At 43.0% G+C, this 17,781-nt stretch overlaps 2 protein-coding genes across 3 annotated transcripts; one reads left to right on the top strand and one right to left on the bottom strand.

Annotated features, from left to right (window-relative positions):
- The first annotated feature begins 2,298 nt into the window (after positions 1–2,298).
- si:ch211-252f13.5 (uncharacterized) lies at positions 2,299–6,306 on the top strand. The gene is made up of 6 exons (XM_068737891.1): positions 2,299–2,890; positions 3,000–3,205; positions 3,530–3,700; positions 3,935–4,087; positions 4,535–4,601; positions 4,730–6,306. Exons 1-6 carry the CDS (start codon positions 2,299–2,301, stop codon positions 6,304–6,306), a joined length of 2,766 nt encoding a protein of 921 aa, XP_068593992.1.
- Positions 6,307–10,751: 4,445 nt separating this feature from the next.
- On the bottom strand, positions 10,752–17,616 carry anxa13l (annexin A13, like). Of its 2 annotated transcripts, none has more exons than XM_068701463.1 (11): positions 17,466–17,616; positions 16,641–16,716; positions 16,000–16,094; positions 15,747–15,914; positions 15,251–15,284; positions 14,831–14,910; positions 14,190–14,258; positions 12,573–12,674; positions 12,409–12,484; positions 12,201–12,313; positions 10,752–12,036 (listed from the first exon to the last, which is right to left on the bottom strand). In XM_068701463.1, exons 1-11 carry the CDS (start codon positions 17,478–17,480, stop codon positions 11,917–11,919), a joined length of 948 nt encoding a protein of 315 aa, XP_068557564.1. In that variant the 5' UTR covers positions 17,481–17,616; the 3' UTR covers positions 10,752–11,916. The 2 variants fall into 2 exon arrangements, with proteins under 2 accessions (XP_068557564.1, XP_068557563.1); XM_068701462.1 differs by having other exon boundaries at positions 15,747–15,917; positions 17,466–17,615.
- Positions 17,617–17,781: the final 165 nt, after the last annotated feature.

Below are 17,781 nucleotides of genomic sequence, written 5' to 3'. Positions count from 1 at the left end.
CTACACACTCGTGGCAGAGCCGCGCAGGTGTCACCACCAATTTTGCCTGATTATGAAGCATAATTGATTAACATCTCTCTTACTCATCTGTTAGTTTTGTTGCACGTGTCAGGAGGGGATGTATTATATCGCGTTGTGAAGTATGAAGAGTTTGCTGACATCAGCAAACTTCCTGCATGACTCTTGAAGTCCAGTTCTTATAAAATGTTCTCTTTGCCAGTGCTTTGAAAGGATCATTTAAAAATATGCATTCATATCTTCCCCTGCATTGTAACTGCAGTGTAATTCCCCTGTTTTTTTCATGTGTTTTGATACATTTCACTACTACTTTATTTGTCTCTTATTAAATCCTATTTTGTGTGTCTTTTCATTTTGCCTTGTGTTCCTTTTGCATCTATGCGTTTTTATGTCTCATGTAAAAACGCCATGTTGTTGAAAGTTGCTTTACAAATAAACAACCTTGTCTTAGCAAGAGAAAATTAAAAAAAAGCCTAACTGGAAGCACCTGTGTGACTTGTGGTAATGCAGCATGTAAGTAACGACTTGGAGGGTTTGATGAAATAAGCAAGATTGAAGCGTCTATTGTTTTATAATAAGACAACCTTTGTTCACATACTCTGCAGGGAAATTGATTCAACTGTGTGATCATTTTGGAGGCTGCAGTTTGAATTATACTGACTGGTCTTTCAATTATTTTTGTCCACCCCATTTATATCAATAAGGGCAAGCTGAATAACAGAAACAGCTCTAACCGCAGCCACCACAACGATCATGAAGTTGACTCAGCTCCTCACGAAAAACAGCTTCAACAAAAACCTTCATGAGGTAGGATGCATTGTGGGATGTTACTGCGTTCGTTTTCGGTTGGTGTACATAATAAACCTGCAACTGAGTGTAGACTATCATAACACAGTTGAAGTGGCTGCGGATTTAGCACGTCACTGATGATAACAGCATCACTATAAACAGCGCAGACATTAAAAGCCTCCGAAGTTTTGACCGTTTCACAACGGTTTCTTCTGTGTCTTTTTTTAAAACAGAGTTGCGGTCAGTATCAGAATCATGTGTGGTCCCACTTTAGTTAAAGTGAGTGCATTAGTAACTATGTCTAAGTGCAACTCTGCTGTGTATACGTCCAGAGTGAACATCCGTCTTTCAACAGTCCTTTAAGAAAAATGTACAGACTCAGTATATTTAGCATGTGACTGTTTATAAGCAGAAGATTTATAACAAAGTATAGGTGGAGGGTTTACCTACTGACGTGCATATAGTCAGTGTGTGTGTGTGTGTGTGTGTGTGTGTGTGTGTGTGTGTGTGTGTGTGTGTGTGAGAGAGAGAGAGAGAAAGATCCATTTTTGCCAAGAACATGAGAAGAGTGGGAAACATTTAAATGTTTCTAATGTGGGTTAAAGCTTTAATCGAAGCCATGTGGGGTCAGGGGAGGGAAATGAGAGTAGCAATAAACTGTAATAAAGTTTACATTTTACAGGAGAGGCAGTTTTGGCTTCGAAATATCACAGAGTCCTACTACTGCACCCTAATCTAGTTCTACAGAATAGATGAAAGCCTTGGCGCCATATAAAGCAGAGACTTTAATTCTGACAGGGCTTGTTAAAAAACCCACAGGGCTGTTCCGGTCATCAAAATAAATGGAAAAAAATGTAGAAAGAAATAACTATTTTCCCTTTGAATAATGTATGTGAATAACTCCATCAAGTAAATATCTGAAAGTCCACTGGGCTATTTGGAGCTTCCCACTATAGTTCGGGTCACTGTACATACAAATCGGTGTGAAATCAGTGTGAGAACAAAAAATAACATTATAGTCCAAATATCTACCACATGCACAGCTTCCATAGGAATGGGGTGACTCTGCAGAGTGGTATGTCCGGGAAAGCTACGGGTTAATTTAAGACTAGGAGCAAAGCCTGTTGCCAATTAGGAGCAGTGAGCGCCACATGTGGGCTAGACGTAGCTATCTCCAGAAGGGGCAAAGGGGGCAGAAACCGCGGTGTGCGCGATGGAGACAAGCTAAATGTCGGTGCAGCTACTTGTTCATGATCAATTGACACTTACATGTATGGACAATTACTAATTTGGGCGATTTTTTTTTTCTCTCTTAAAGACATGATCAAACAACATCTACAGGACTGAAGGATTGATGCGCAAAAGGGGTCCACTATTCACTCGTGGCCTGATTTCGTTTTTACCTTTCAGCATTGCAACATGGCACGTATCTCTATCATATTTTTACTCTGTGTAGCCTCTCTACTCAGTGGGGCAAAGAGCGTATCTGAGATGTGCCGGGGGACGCGTTGCTTCTCTGGCCAGGATTGGAGACCGTGCGTCGGAGTGCACTGCCAGGGGCGCACGGAGGCAGCGGCGTCCCGACGATACCTTCACAGCTCTGCACAATCCAGGCAAGGACAAGCCTACCCGAGTTACCAACAGGATGCTCATTTCAGTCACCACCAAGCTCAGAGCGCACCGTTAGCACCGTACACCATCATCCAACCTCAGCAGCAAGGCTTTGCGCAACCAGCGGGAACGGATGGCACCAGGAGGACGAACCCGAGAACCATCACGGCGGAGGTGTTCCATCCTGGCTGCGCCGGTGGGACCTGTCCGACCACTGTCGCTCACCGCCCGACGACTGATGACAGCCCAACATGGGAGTGCAAAGGGATTGGATGTAAACTTCCTCTTCGGATGCGCCAGAAGCCCAAGCCTTGCGTCGGAGACGGTTGCGGTACGCATGGAGGAGACGACGGGAGAGGACACTCTTCACCGGTTCATGTGACAGACAGAGCGGCGCAATTTCTGGATGAGCTTCCAGACTTCGGGTCGGAACGTGGTGCATGGATACAGTTGACATGTGACATGAAACCAGGTCAGTATAAGCCTGTGAGTGATTAGCCACAACATGGAAAGATATATGAACGAATTTGTAGAAACAAAATAACCACTTAAATTGTAATAGTTTTCTTTCTTTGCCTCAGGGACCAATGAGCTTCCCGCAGAGGACGCTCTTGTGCTGCAGCTGCAGCTGTCTAAGAGCCAGGAGAAGCTGGTTGAGGCCCTCAGGGGCCAGCAGGACGAGGTCCAGGAGCTGCAGAGGCTCCTCAGTGAGCAGCAGGGGACGCTGGTCAACCAGCAGAGAGAAATACTGGAACAACAGAGGAAGATGTATGACCAGATGGAGCAAGTAAGGCTGCTGTGATTGATGATGTTGGATCATGTTGGAAGTTGTTTGTTACGGGACAGTAGAGAAGCATTAAACATTTATTTTGATAAGGTAGATGGAAAACACCTGACCTACAGAAGTCTTATGTGTTAGATGATAGGGACCGCTGACCTCCCTGACCCTCCCATAATAATGATACACAGAGCAGCCTGATAGGGGCTGCACGGAATAATCATACATGCATTTGAATTTGTGTCCTCATAACATAAGTGATCGTGATTATTATAAGGGTCATACAAAAAAAAAAAGGTTTGCACTTTATTTTTTTATTTTTTCTGCTTCCAGGTTAAAGCCCAGTACAACACAATGATGGACAACATCAAGCAAACATCTCTCCAGAACCTCCAGGGGGAGCTAGACAGTCACATGGAATCCATGAGCGGGCAGGTTCGAGGTCACTCAGCACAGCAGGCTCTCTCGCTGCACAAGGTGGACATGGAGGCCAGCGTGATGGAGGTGAATCAGGAATCAAGTGTATTATAGTGTCCAAAAAACAACAACCTGACAGTCGATATGACACCAGATGTTTCACTAGTTTGTAAGAAAAGACACTGTGATCCAAGTAATTTGTTTCTTTTAAGTCATGTACAAAACTTAATATATGACATCTGGATAGCTACACTGCATAGCCATCTTTATACGATGTACAGACCTGACTGTGATGTTCGATGACATGTTTGATGCCGCCAGGTGGGGCGCACCCTGATGGCCTGTGGGAGCTGCGGTCCTGAAGAGTACTGTGGCTTCAGCAGCGGTCATCCTCGCTGTGAGAAATGTACCGTCTGTCCTGCCGGCTTCTTCCTGGTCGCACAGTGTTCAGTCCACGTGGACAGAATCTGCCAGGTTAGCGCTACTATCTTTATGACAGTTGGACATAAACAGGACTCATACGGTATGACAAAGCTTTAGCTCAAAGTGTGGGAGAGACGAAGCAAAGCTTGTGGTGGTGGGTCCCTGAGTTACAGCAGATGTGTCCGCTGTTTCACCACTGAATACTATCTAGAGTAGAAATGATCTAGATTAGTCATGACCCAGAAGGCAAAGTAAAGAAACATGGGAACAGGATAAGTGTGTGTGCAGTGTGGGAGTTTGGGTTTGTGGAGGGTTGTTTTGCAGGAAGAAAGCTGCCTGCTAACTCATGAGCGGGGTGAGATGGAAGCAAAAAATAAAGTCGTGGCCGGAAAACCAAAATAATGAACTGAAGACGGAATCACAGAGCAGGGTGACTTTAAGTATTAATCACAGCTGCTTTAAAATGGATTCAAAGTGTTGATTTATTCATTGTTACAGGACAGAGACGAATGCCTTGAAATAGGTAATCTGTGTGGAGACCAACAGAAGTGTCTCAATACACCAGGTAACATGAATTACTGAGAACCTTTGTCAATATTGCCTGCAGTTGATTTCAACTTTAATGTCTCGTTTGGCCTCTCTTGCGTTTGTTGAACTACAAACTTAGTTAGCTCTCTGTTTCCCTGTCATCAGGTGGATTCAGGTGCCAGGGCATGACGGAGCGAGAAGCCAATTCAGGAATGTGTGGCCACGGCTACTTCTACATCTCGGACATGGACGAGTGTCAGGCCTGTAATGAGTGTGATGGAGAGCCCGTGGCTTCACCTTGCACCTTCACCTCAGACACCATCTGCTCCGGCCATGCTGCTGCTGGTGACAGCGCCCTTTCTTTGTCCTGGTCTGGAAACGTGAGGCTGCCCGGCGCTAAAGGCCACACCCTGGCTCACGCCTTCCCTAGCGTGCAGCTTCACATCCAGGAAGGAGGCGATGCAGGTCTGCTGTCCGCCGAGGACGGGCGCCTGGTGCTCAGGCAGCACGGTCTGATCTGGCTGGACGAGAATCTCTCTGTGAGCCACGGCTGTCGGAGCTTCATCCAGCTGTGTGTGCGTATCAACAGCACGGACGGCTCTGAAGGCCGTGACCTCAGTGGCATTAGGGTGGAGCAGCAGGAGGGAAGGTCGCTCCAGAGCGTCAGCATCAGCGGGGTAGCAGAAGTCGCCCCGGGGCACATGATCTCCCTCCTCCTCCGGAGCGCCAGCCACCACTGTAACCAAAGCGGAGAAGGTCTGCAGCTGTACGACTCTTCAGCGGCTCCGCTCAGTCTCCTCTGGCTCTCCCATGACACCGGGGCTGTGGCCATGACGGCACAGGCCATCGTGGCCGCGCACTACCACACAAACTATCGCCCGGTCTTCCGCACCACCTCCACCTCTGACCCTTACGTGGTGGGGCTGACTCACGACGGCCGTGGGATCCGTTTTGCGGAAAGTGGCACTGTGCGTTTTGTGTTTCAGCAGGCGTTGTACTCAATGGGCCAGGCGTGCGTGATTGAGGGCTTCCAAATTGTGGCGTATCTCAACCATAACGGAACGGGTATGGAGCTGTGCCGTACCTTCAAACCAGGCGTCCACTATCGAGACACATCCTTATCTCTGTCGGGAGCGGCAAACGTTGGCCCTGGGGACACGCTGGGCTTCGAGATCCTCTCTCCTGCTCAGTGCAACGTACGGTTCTTTGGCGACGAGACAGGCATCAGTATCCTCAGCTTGGTTTGGGTCCCTGCTTCTCTCTCTTCTTCTCTGTCGGCCTCCGTGTCTCACACCGGCCTTCCCTCAGGAGCAGTTCGGAACAAGCCGCTGTTCTTCCGCCAGACCAGCGCTCAGGTGTCCCAGATGGGGCTGCTAGGGAAGGGATCCACCGATCAGAGACGAGATTTTGTCTTCAGGGAGAGTGGCACAGCCAGTGTGGCTCTGGATCTCAAACTTATTCACTCCTGCAACCTCATCAAGGTGACTCTTCTCAGGCGAAGTGATCCAGAGGGGTCAGGAGGAGGACGGGAGGCGGAGGGTCCGCGACCTGTCACTCTGGCCCAGCAGGTTGGTGGTCAGATGCCTGAGGGAAGCCAATGGGCCAGTGTTAGCCTGCGGGCGTCTTTCCAGGTTCGTAACGGCACAGCGGTGTTCTTCACAATGGACTGCGTACGCGGACGAGTCAACCAGATCAGCTACGAAACAGGAAGCGGAGTGTCAATCCTCTGGGTGGCAGCATAACATAATAAAGACAAAAGTCAACCATGTTTTTTTTTTTTATGTGGTTTCCAGTTCAGTAAATCAGATGTTAAGCAATTTATATGATCGAGTAGTTTCATTGGTTTGATTTTGGAGGAATAGTTTAACATTTTGGGAAAGATGCTTGTTGCTCTCTTGCATGGAGTTAAAAGAGACTTTTAAAACTCTCATAGCTGTCTGTTGGATATAAAGCTACAGCTAGCAGCCTGTTAGTTTAGCTTAGCATATAGATTAGAGACGAGGGGAAAAAGGTTAGCCTGGCCTATCTCTGTTCAAATGTAACAAAATAATAAGGTTATCAGCACATGTAAAACTCACTCGTTTCTGTTATCTCTTGCTTGTTTAATCCATACAAAAAGAATAAAAGTGGAAACGCAAAAGATTGTAGTTTTCTGCCAGGCTTGCTCCCAAGCCTTTGTGCTAAGCTAACGGTCTCCTGCTGTAGCTTCATGTTTTACGAACAAATATGGGAGCGGTAAGTTATCAGCATTCTCATTTCTCTCTCAACTCTTGGAAAGGAAGTGAATAACCACGTTCCCAGGGTACCCCAGGGTTTTAAAAGTGTGAAAAAAGAGAGCTTGCCACGAGTCGAGTTTCATCACCGGCAGCCCGAGCAAATAAAGTTTTGCCGGTAACGGCACAGTGGCCACGTAAAAAAAGTTACGGACTGTAAACTAAAACCACCTTCCTGATATGTACAGTTAGCTGTACTAGCAAGCATTATCTGATGGAAAGTAACTAATTACATTTACTCAAGCACAACTAATCAAGTACTGTACTTTACTCAAATAAACATTTGAGGTACTTCAACTTTCCTTGAGTATTTATATTTTCTGCTATTTTATACATCATACAGGGATCATTTTTTAACATACTTTTTACTGCACTATATTAATATATCAATAAGGCTTTTGTGGTCTAAGTGGTATTAAAAAGGTCTTAAAAGGTATTCAATGTAACCTGGACAACCCTGAGTACCTACATTTGAACTATTCCTTTAAGCTGCTTTGTAGTGAGTTGCCTATATGGCTCATTTGACTTTTTTTTTATAATTTGTGTAAAAAAAAAAAAGCTCTAATATGACTTTTATTTTAAAAAGTAGCATTAAGCATCAATCATTGTATTTATATGCGAATATTACTATTTGATAGGCCTATTCATTTATACCGAAGTAAATGATGACTCTAAACTGTTTGTCACGCTTTGAGTCTTCTGTCTTCTGCTTTTTTTCATGTGCTGTACTTCTGTCTTTTATTTATGTCATTCAGTTACTCTGTTGACGCCAAAGGACCTCCGGCTTATTCCCACTGTGACTACAGCATTTTCTGCTGTCACCATAAGCGGTTGACTGGTGCTGGTTTCATTCAAGAGTGTGTTTTTTAAGAGCATGTGTTTCATGTTAGCCGCCATTCTTCTAATGTGAATATCTACTGCAGTGCATGCCTTGTTTAATGACCACTTTCTGCATTTCATGGACTTAAAGCGAGTCATGTGTTTCACTAGGGCCTCGTTGACACTACAGTGTCCTGGAAAGACAGCATGCTGTCTTAAATATTAACACCTTAAGATATAGTCACTGTTTACTCAAACTTGACTGTAACTAAGTGTATATTTGATGTTTTATATTAAATCGAATAAAAATAAAATTGTTTTGCTGGATTTTTTTTGCTGCTACACTCGTCTCATCCCAAAAAGAGACTGATAGGTTGTGCTTGAAATTGCATACTGACATACAGCGCACTATATACTCGACCATCAGGGGGCGACTCCTCTAGTTGCAAAAAGAAGTGTGATTGTAAAGAAGTCTCTAAGAAAATGACCGGACTTCTTGATTTATGACCTCAGCAAACATGAGTTTATGGTCTCAATCGCTAGTTTCAAGTCTTCAATACAGTATGATGTCCATTTAGTAAATGATGGTCCCATTTAAAGGAACATAGATAAATACAAAGGCGTCTTTGTCTTACAACTTTAACCCTTTCACAGTGTGTTTTCAGTTCATTAAACGTGTTTCATGTCTTATTCAGCGTTTGAAAGGACTTAGCTTCACCCTCTGTCACTTCTGATTGCAAGAACCAAGATGGCCACGGCCAAAATCCCGAACTCGAAGGCTTCAAAATGGCAGCAGACCACAAACCGTCGTCATGGTGACTACGTCCTCTTTTGCCACACGAAGTATGATTAGCGTATTGGTTTGTGCTTTCGAACGGAGCCATAATCTTACATGTACTAATCCCATCATGAGATTTTCCCCATGCGCCGGAGGACAAAGACGTGGAGACTGAATTGAACATGTTTGCTCTAGGCAGAAGCTGCCAGGTGTTTCCTATTACACATCAAAGAACAGAGGTTCTCTATCATGAATTCAAACAGTTGAAATTATATTAGCCGGGTAGTTAACCTTCTAATGGCCTTCCTACGCCCGTCCACCGACATCCCCTCTCATTCGTAATGTGCTGCTGCTCTGCTTTGGCACGAGATCAAAAAGCGTATTACGACCCTGGGCATATGTTCTATGAAAACCAGTAGACCAGTTGATGTTATTGTTTCAGCCTTTGAAGCTATGACCCCCAGGTTAGTGTGTGTTATAGATTATTCAATAAATCATGACTTTTAGGGAATTAGTGCCATTATTTTTGCAGGTTTGTGTCTTGAAAGTGCTTGAGTCTCTGGGATTAAAAGACCATTTCCCGCTCCAGTCGTCTAATTCTCTCTCTAGTTCAAGGTTGCTTGACCGGATTTTATATGAATAAAGCATGAGCAGCACAGTTTATAAACTAAGCCTGAATCTTGTGGAAAAACCTTTGTCAGAAACTAGACGGAAGACAATAGGCATACCTGAGTCGAGTCACAAAAGAGAAAGAAAGCGAATCACGAGACAAATTAAAACCACCTCCGGGCTGATGGATGACTTGCTGGGTGAGTTATGGTGGTCTGACGATGATAAACGCTGAAGGAAAAAGGTCAGAGCCCCACAGGATAAAGAGTGGGGCTCTGTCTGGCGGGGCTAGTTGCCCTTACACATTAGCACTCTGGGTAATAGAGCACAGATGGAGGGAAAGACAAGCGTACGAGTGTGTCGACTTGGTATGGGTGTGTCTTTAGGAAGGGCATAGGTTCTTTTGTATGCATGCATGATGGAAACACAGATGTTAATGATTAGGTCCTACCTAGAAACATGGCTTTGAGAATTTTTTTGGGGGGATTCTCTGCCAATTTTTCACGGCTTCCATATGCAAAAGAAATCAAATTTAATGCCATAACACTAAATTATAACAGCTAACGTGATTTACTTAAAGGAAGCATGACGATTTAGTCCATTAATCTGTGAAGTCTTGCATCATGTTATATGGGGATTGTTGGGGAATGAGGAGGGTCAGGAAAGGGGGAATGTTGTGAAAAGTCTGCCATTTTTAAGAGTGCAAGAAATTGTCATTTAAAGTGTCCCGATATATATATATATATATATATATATATATATATATATATTTCATTTGAAGTTTTCCTTTTTTTAGATTAATTGCAAACAAAAGATGCTTAACGCTTTACCTCTTTGGGTTATTCAATTTGAATAGAGTTGTAGGCTACTATTTAATACTAGTATTTCATATTGAGATATGAGGTGAATGGTATTGCAGTTTATTTTCTTATTAGGTGGAGAATATTGCAGTTTTTTTAAGGGGTAGGGTATTTATTTTTTACACTCCCCACCTTTGTGTTGTATTAACAGGGATGTGTGATGCACAGAGAGGTGGGGCAGCAGGAGGCGGCTGTAGGGGCTGCAGGGCTGCATATGGTGCACAGACTGTGGATATACAGGTAGCAAGAATGTGCATAAAGCAAGTTTTTCTTCAAACGATGCCCTTCATACTGAAACAACCATTACATCAAGGAATATAAAGGGAAAGAAAGATACAGAGGAGTGGGAGAACGAGAAGTAGAAAGCGGGTGGGGGGGGGGGGGAGAAAGTGAGAAATCTGCATCTGGAAGCAGTTCTCACTTGTTTTGAACTTTTTTCCCCCTTTATACGCTTTTAAGGCGCCCAAAGGCGTCCCACTATGTCTATGCTCTGTACAAAGTCTAAATGTTTTGCTCTAGATGTTGTAAAAAAAAACGAAACACTTTTATATGGCTTGGGTTATGAGGCCACCACAACTAAACATTATGAAGCGATAGGCAAAACAACAAGTCTTCATCTCTGACATCAGAGCAGAAGGTTTAGAATAATGCCAAAATGTGCATTAAACAGTAGCATACAATAGCTTGTGCAATTATAAAGATTATACAGTTGATTTCCCTATGATTTCATCAACTGTCATTTCTTCCTGAAATGCACACTATACAATACTGCTTGTGGTGAAATACTGCCCCCTACAGGATATAAAAATAATCTTTTTTTTTAATGGAAAAAAAAATATTACTGCATATGTATGCCACATTTTTTTTAATGCCATTACAACAGGTTAACAATAACTTCTTTCAGAATTTACTGTTTTCATTTGCTATAAGACAATACAACTGTAGATATCGGTCATATACATTACTGTAATCTTGGGTTTAAATATAAGTTATGCTATAATTCCATACATGGATGCAGACTGTGTCCTACAGGGGTTACACAGCAAAACACATCTCTTTTTTTTAATGTTATTATCATGGTCTAATGATGTTAAATATGTCCAAGGTTTACACAATTGTTACGTAGAACTATAACTGTAGTAAATCTAAATGGAGTAAACTGTCTAATAAAGTGTGTAAATGTGAGAGGCAGCATGTTAGCTGTGACTAAAAAAAAAAAAAGGACTACAAACAGTTAAAAATCCCACATGACATTTTGGGACGTGGTTACAAAAACCCAGATACTGCATACTTAAAAAGAGTGTGAGCGTTTGATATCAGGGTAGTAATATATTCATGTACAATTACTTCTCTAGTGTACACAGATATCAGAGGTCAAACGTGAGAATTCGGCACTTAAGTGTTGCAGCAAAACGTAAATTGCATCGCTATCATCTTATGAAAGGCATCTTTGAGGCAAACGGTTAATGGATGATGATGATGAGAGAAATGAGTAAGGCGTCAAATATAAGCGACCACATAATTTATGTTGAGCAGCAGCTTAATGTTTAAAGTCTTGGGATACGCTTGAAATGGTGGACTAGAGCTGAAACATCAAAAAAAAAAAAGACTGAAGCTGTTAATTTAATTGGGAATAAAGAACTGGACTAACACTATTCATTTGGATCAATACATTAACACGATGCTCATCTGCACAAGGTCCACATACGTTCAACAATGCCGCCGCAATATTGGTAAAAGGAATAACATTCATTGTATGTTGGAGTAAAAACGGTTAGAGAAGTGTATCCAAAGACTATGAATGTAAGTTTACCATTTGTAAAACACTGTATAACATACTAATGAGTTGGTTTTTGGTCCACGCTGTAATGAGAACTGACTGTCATAAAGACGACACGAAGGGAATGAGTACGAATGGAAAAAAAAAGGAGTATAAAGAAGAGGAGGAAGGAAGAGAGGAAAAGACTGTGTCACGATGGTTAAATAAGGCCTGCAGGAAGAAGGTGAGACGTTTTAGTGCAGGATCTCGATGAGGAGGCGTTTGAAGTCTCCACCACACTCTGAATCCAGAGCGTCTTTCAGGGTGACATCGTATTTCTCCAGGTACATGTCCTTCACTGTCTCCAGGTCGATCTGTGGGTTAACAAGAGAACACTGCCGTCACAACAAAATCCCTCTTTTTAACAGCTGCTTTTTTTTTTTATTTAATGGGATTGAACATTAACATGGCCCAAGAGCACATTTAAGACCAAAGTTTAGTTTGGGAAATCTGGAAATAAATTGGACGTTTGACTAGCCTCAGAGCGGCCAACGATCATCCGAATGAGTGTGTCTTCATCGGTGCCCAGTCCCTTCATGGCGGCATTAAGGCGTCGGGCAAAATACAGCTGCGGGTTCTTAGCACACCTGACTTTAAAAACACACACAAAAGCAGGAGGTGTTATTACAAGACCTGATATTTGATTTGATATTTCATGGCTGTTGAAGAATTACTGAATAACCTACCCAGAGTTATGTAGCACTCCTTAAGAGTTCCTGTTGCTTCAGAGTTAATGGTGTCCAAAATGTCTGTTCCTGAAAGCTGCACATTTTTTTTTATATAAGTTAACATGATAACTTATGATATTGACAATGATGAAAAGCCCATTAGAAGCTTTTTTTCCCCTTACCGACTCATAGATCTTAAAGGTGGCCTGAAGCTGCAGGTAGTTTCTGTGCGTCAGGATGAAGGTGAAGGTGGACTCATCTGTGCCAAATCTGCCTTCTCCTGCCTGACAGTCGCAGAGGAGGAAATAATGCAGCAACATTGTAGAGCGTTAAAGATAATTCCTGTTTTATTACAAACTTTTGTATGCCAACCGCAGACCTTAGCGTCGCACTGGTTCCCTCAACAAATAGCAAACAAGATTTTTCAAATTGGATTTATGATTATTGCAGAAAATGAACTCTGTGGAAAACACAAGTTTATAAAACTTACACATTTTGTTCAGCAAGATAATCTTCACAAATAAACACCAGCTTTATGATTCTTGAAGTGTGGATGCCACTGGCAGAAGAAAAAAAAAAAAAAGGATGGAACTATACCACCATTACACGAGTGAGTTCACATAAGGCTGTAAAGGCGGACTAGTCTCATTTAACCCTTTTTTTAAGATGCATACAAAATTTCAAAGAAGGATATTTACTGACATATTGAGCTTGTGTTAAACCACACTCCTTATTTCAGGCATTGGTGGGAAGATAATACAACAGAGCATGTATCACAGCAGTCTGTTGAAAAAGCCTTCAACGAAATACAATATTCAATAACCTTTATACAGTCGTTATCTCTCAAGGGTCACCCCCACAAGGGCTTATGTCATATTTTGCTGACTTTCCATAGTTTTCGATACACAAGGTAACAAAAAAAAGATCATGAGTGTAGGCTGTTATTCCCAGACATTTGTTTCTACTACTTTTCCAGAAGCCTTTTTCCTTAATAGCTTAACGCCTAAGTTCCGGGTTCACAGCAAGGACACACAGTTGTTTATGCATATTTTTACCATTACAGCATCTTACCAAAAAAAACCATTAACTTTGGGACAAGGGAACCGGAAGTGCAGAAATGCTGACACATTTCCGGGTTTTATGACTCATTGCTGTAGCACTCGAGTTGGTCACAAACCAAACAAACAAAGTAGTGGACAAATCAACATTTTGATATGATGGTGCTAGATGAAAAGTCAGCAGATCACCAAAGTCAGAGAGAGTCACCCTCTGGGGACCATGAATGTCGATGTCATGTCAACCCATTGAGTTGTTGAGATAATTCAGTGTGGACACAAAGCGGTGGACTAACCAACAAACATTGCCATCCCTTTAAGAACGGACTCGGGATCATTCTTACATAAGGAGTTGTATGAGAAGCGCCACAGCGCCTCTATGCAACGTGTGAGATGTGAGGAAGCGCTTGATATTCTCGCTGACTTTGCCACATCACTGTCTCTGCACACATTTATATTTGTACAGTGTTATGAGCGTGAAATTTGAGATGAAGCTTCACACCTTAGTTGTGAATTTCCACAAAGATCCCACAATCCTGTCCCGTAATAAAAACCACACGACAGCATAACCACAAAAACAAGCTTTGATTTAATAAGATCTGTACTTGTGAGATTTGCCCAGTCATCCTGGGCTCACATGCTCAAACATCTAAATCTAGGATCACATTACCCTTCCAAAATACTGGTATTATTTAAAACGGCAAACTCTAATTTGAAGGAATCATGCAGCACCTGGGAACGTACCTCAAACAAAGACGCGGCATCCTGTTCGGCTAAAGCCTCATCCACTTCATAGCCCTCGTCTCTGCTCGCCTGCAGATATGAGAAGAGGGGGGGGGGGGGGGGGACACAGAGATATGGAGGGGAAGAAAGGTTTAAGTGGATGGATAAGGGAGGCGACGCATGTATAGAGAGTGAGGGCCAATATTTAGCGAGTGGAAGAAAGGTCAAAAAGATGGATTGCAAAATAATCTCAGGCATTTAAGGGGATAACAATCATCTGCTCCACATCAATCGGAAATATTTGAAGGCCTGTTTGGATAGACGTCGCGGTAGAACATGAGTCACACTGCGTTTGTCTTTTTCTTCTGGGGGAAGGAAGAGAGAGGGGAAGCAGAAACGGCCTGGGAGCGCTGAAGAAGTTGGCATGGAAGGCCGAAGCATGCCAATGATGTGACGAGTGACGGACGTCTCAGTGGGCGAAACCACCGCATGGACAACAATTGTGAGAACCAATTGTTATCAAAAAGGAAGAGAAGTAGCACTCTTCTTCTCTTCGTGGCTTCCATCCAGATTCAAGACTTCCACCTAATTGTGCTTGTAAAATGTGGAACCTCTTTTTCTTTGTGTCGTGCAAATAAAGCTAAAAGTAAAAGAGTCTTTACCTGCAGCAGTGACGTCAGCAGGTTCCTCACGTCTCCACTGGTGTCACCCTCAATGTCTGCCTCTAGATCACGCTCATGCACTGTAAGGCAAATACAGTGCTATTCTTTACACCATCAGCATATGTACAATATCTGTATTCAAGTCCTAAAAGCAGAGCGCTACAACAGATTTTGCGTTAAGTGAAGTTTTGACCCTGACGAGGATACAATCAGACTGTATTTGCAGCCCCGCAATGAGCGTGGCTCATTCCTCCATGATTCACTCCTAAAACTGAAACGCCCACAACATTGTGACAAATATAAAACTTGGTATGTATCCGTTCCACATGCTGGTTGAGTTACGAGTCGTTTCAGAGTGAGAGGAACACCCTATTAGTAACTGTTTGTAAGCTACACGACTCATTATGGACGAAAACTCACCCTTTGCATAAGTGTCCTTGAAGCACAAGATGTCCTGTTGGAAGTAAAAGAAAGATGACACTGTTAACAGTGGAAAAAAAAGTAGTGAGTATCCGCCCCGTGATTCAGATCCACCACTACATTTAACGGGTTCTTTCTTGGCTCATGTTACAAGCTTAAATTAAGTTTCATGAAAATAGGGCCAGTAGTTTTTTTTCCATAACTCTTTCCTGCTGACGAACCAACAAACCTAAACGATAAAATTGTTTTGTTGACAACTTACCTTCTGGGAAAGTGCTGCAGAGCATCAGGAAATACAAATTATAAATTGTAACTATAATAACCTGATGTATTATTATATTGAACCTTCTACAAAGCCGTTATAAGAACGCCTTATGAGAATGTGGTAGCCAAAATGTTTTATCATAATGTTTCCTTTGAACAGAAACTCAACTGGCAGTGACTGCGTAGAAACCAAGGCATGAAAATAGAAACATAGCATCCCATATTGACGGACCTCATTGGTGGCCGTGCACAGGATCTCTACCAGTACGTCTTCGTCCGTGCCCGCCCCCTTCATGGCCTTCCTCAGCTCCTTGGCGAAGAAAATATGAGGAGACTCCAACATGGCCACGACGGCATTCTCAAAACTACCCGTCAGCTCCTTCTTCAGGACCTCCTCCAACTCCTGAACAAAGACAGAATTAACTGCATGTATGTGTGCGAGTGTATCTAAGAAAGAGGGAGAAGACGTGTGGGCGGGTACTTACGTCATCATACTTCTCAAAGTAGGCCTGTTTGATCTCCACACGCTGAGCTGCAGAGCGATTGGCCAAGATCTGAATAATGGCCTCTTCATCTGTGCCTGGAGAATATACAGCAACACACACACACACACACACACACACACACACACACACACACACACACACACACACACACACACACACACACACACACACACACACGGGTTGACATCAGGCTGCTTAACCATTATATTTCACTATTACTAGACACATTAAACATTTTGAAGACATAAGACAGGCCTTTTATTAAAATGGCTGTCGTTAGGCGGACATGTGTGTTAAAAATGGGGTGAAATTGCTGTTTTTGTGTGTTGAAAATTACATAAAATATTCAAAATACTATAACACTGTGACATTTTATTTTATGTGATTGGCTGGGTGGCTGCCTTTGACAGATTGCCTTAAAATGTGCTGCATGTTCTCTGGTATCAGTCTGCAAACTTTTATCTTCAATTACCTTGAAAATAAAGGATTTTTGTTGTTGTTGTTGTTGTTATTCTGATTTAGGACAGACACACAAATAGAGACACTGCATGACTAAACAAGAACAAACAGAACCAACTACACAACTCGTAGAGGACTGAACACGAGCTCTGTTCACTTACCGCAACCTTTGCATGCTTTTCTGATAGCCTTGATATCAGCTGTGACATCGAAGTCCTCACATGGGACGATGGTAGGCTAGAGTTTGAATCATTGGAAATATAAAAATTATTTATAAAAATGCATACTTATATGTAAAAGTAAATAAATCTAATCATGAGCTCAACACACATATACATACACAACAGCAGCCTGTAAAATCTGAGATAGTAAACATATATACACATGTGTTTTTATACATGAATAAACCTGCTATGTAAAGTGAACGCCCTCCACTCAAACAGATTAAAGGGAGGTTGTGGAGACTCCATTACATCACAGCGCATCCAGGCCGCAGGAAAAGGGTGCAGCCTGCGTGTGATCGCTGAGTCATGGGGCAGCAGCAGTATGCAGTCTCCTCTCCTCTCCTCTCCTCTCCTCTCCTCTCCTCCTCGCCCACCCTCCGTTTCATACAATGCGGCCTTATATTGATCAGCGTTTCTGGGAAATTCCTCCCTGGTGCTGCAGCTCGCTGGCTTCACTCCCTCTGCTCAAATTAACTGCGCAAGTTCTGCTTCTCAGTGCTGACTGTTTACAAGCGAAAAGTCCTTTTTTCGTGTCCCGAAGACAAATAATACACGCAGTCTTCTGAAGGCTGTCTGTGGTACAAAAAAAGATACTTCAGTGGTCTTTTTAAATCATGACTGTATGACTTATATGTATCAAACCCGATCTTTCAGCGCTGTAAAAGTAGCTGATGCGTGAAGTCACCCATTGCAGTTGCATTGCACTGATTCTAGAGCTCATTTTTGGAAGTTACAAAGCTGGAGGAAATCCAGCTGTCCTACCTGCACGTTGCCCATGTTGTTCCAGACCACTCTGTCCTGTAGTAAAGTGACAAACGGGAGCTGCGTGGCGTCCTGATGTGTTGTGCTGCTCTGGAGTTGATGTGATGCGTGTCAACTCGGGTCGGCTTTTCCTGAAAGGACTCAGCCCTGTCCGGTGCGGCGGCGGTGACGTCACTGCCGTTTATTCATTTGGTAGGGAGAGAGGGGAGGAGGGGGGAGGGGGGGTTTACTATAATAGAATGGACTCGCTATGGTAAACATCAACTAGTTGATGGACTGGTTCTATTGAACTATATTTTAATTATTTTTTTTACTA

Source organism: Cebidichthys violaceus, unplaced genomic scaffold (genome assembly GCF_023349555.1).
Source record: "Cebidichthys violaceus isolate CVI_PGR_0920_01 unplaced genomic scaffold, fCebVio1.0.p SCAF_8, whole genome shotgun sequence".
NCBI lineage: Eukaryota > Metazoa > Chordata > Actinopteri > Perciformes > Stichaeidae > Cebidichthys > Cebidichthys violaceus.
This window is presented reverse-complemented; position numbering and strand designations above follow the sequence as displayed.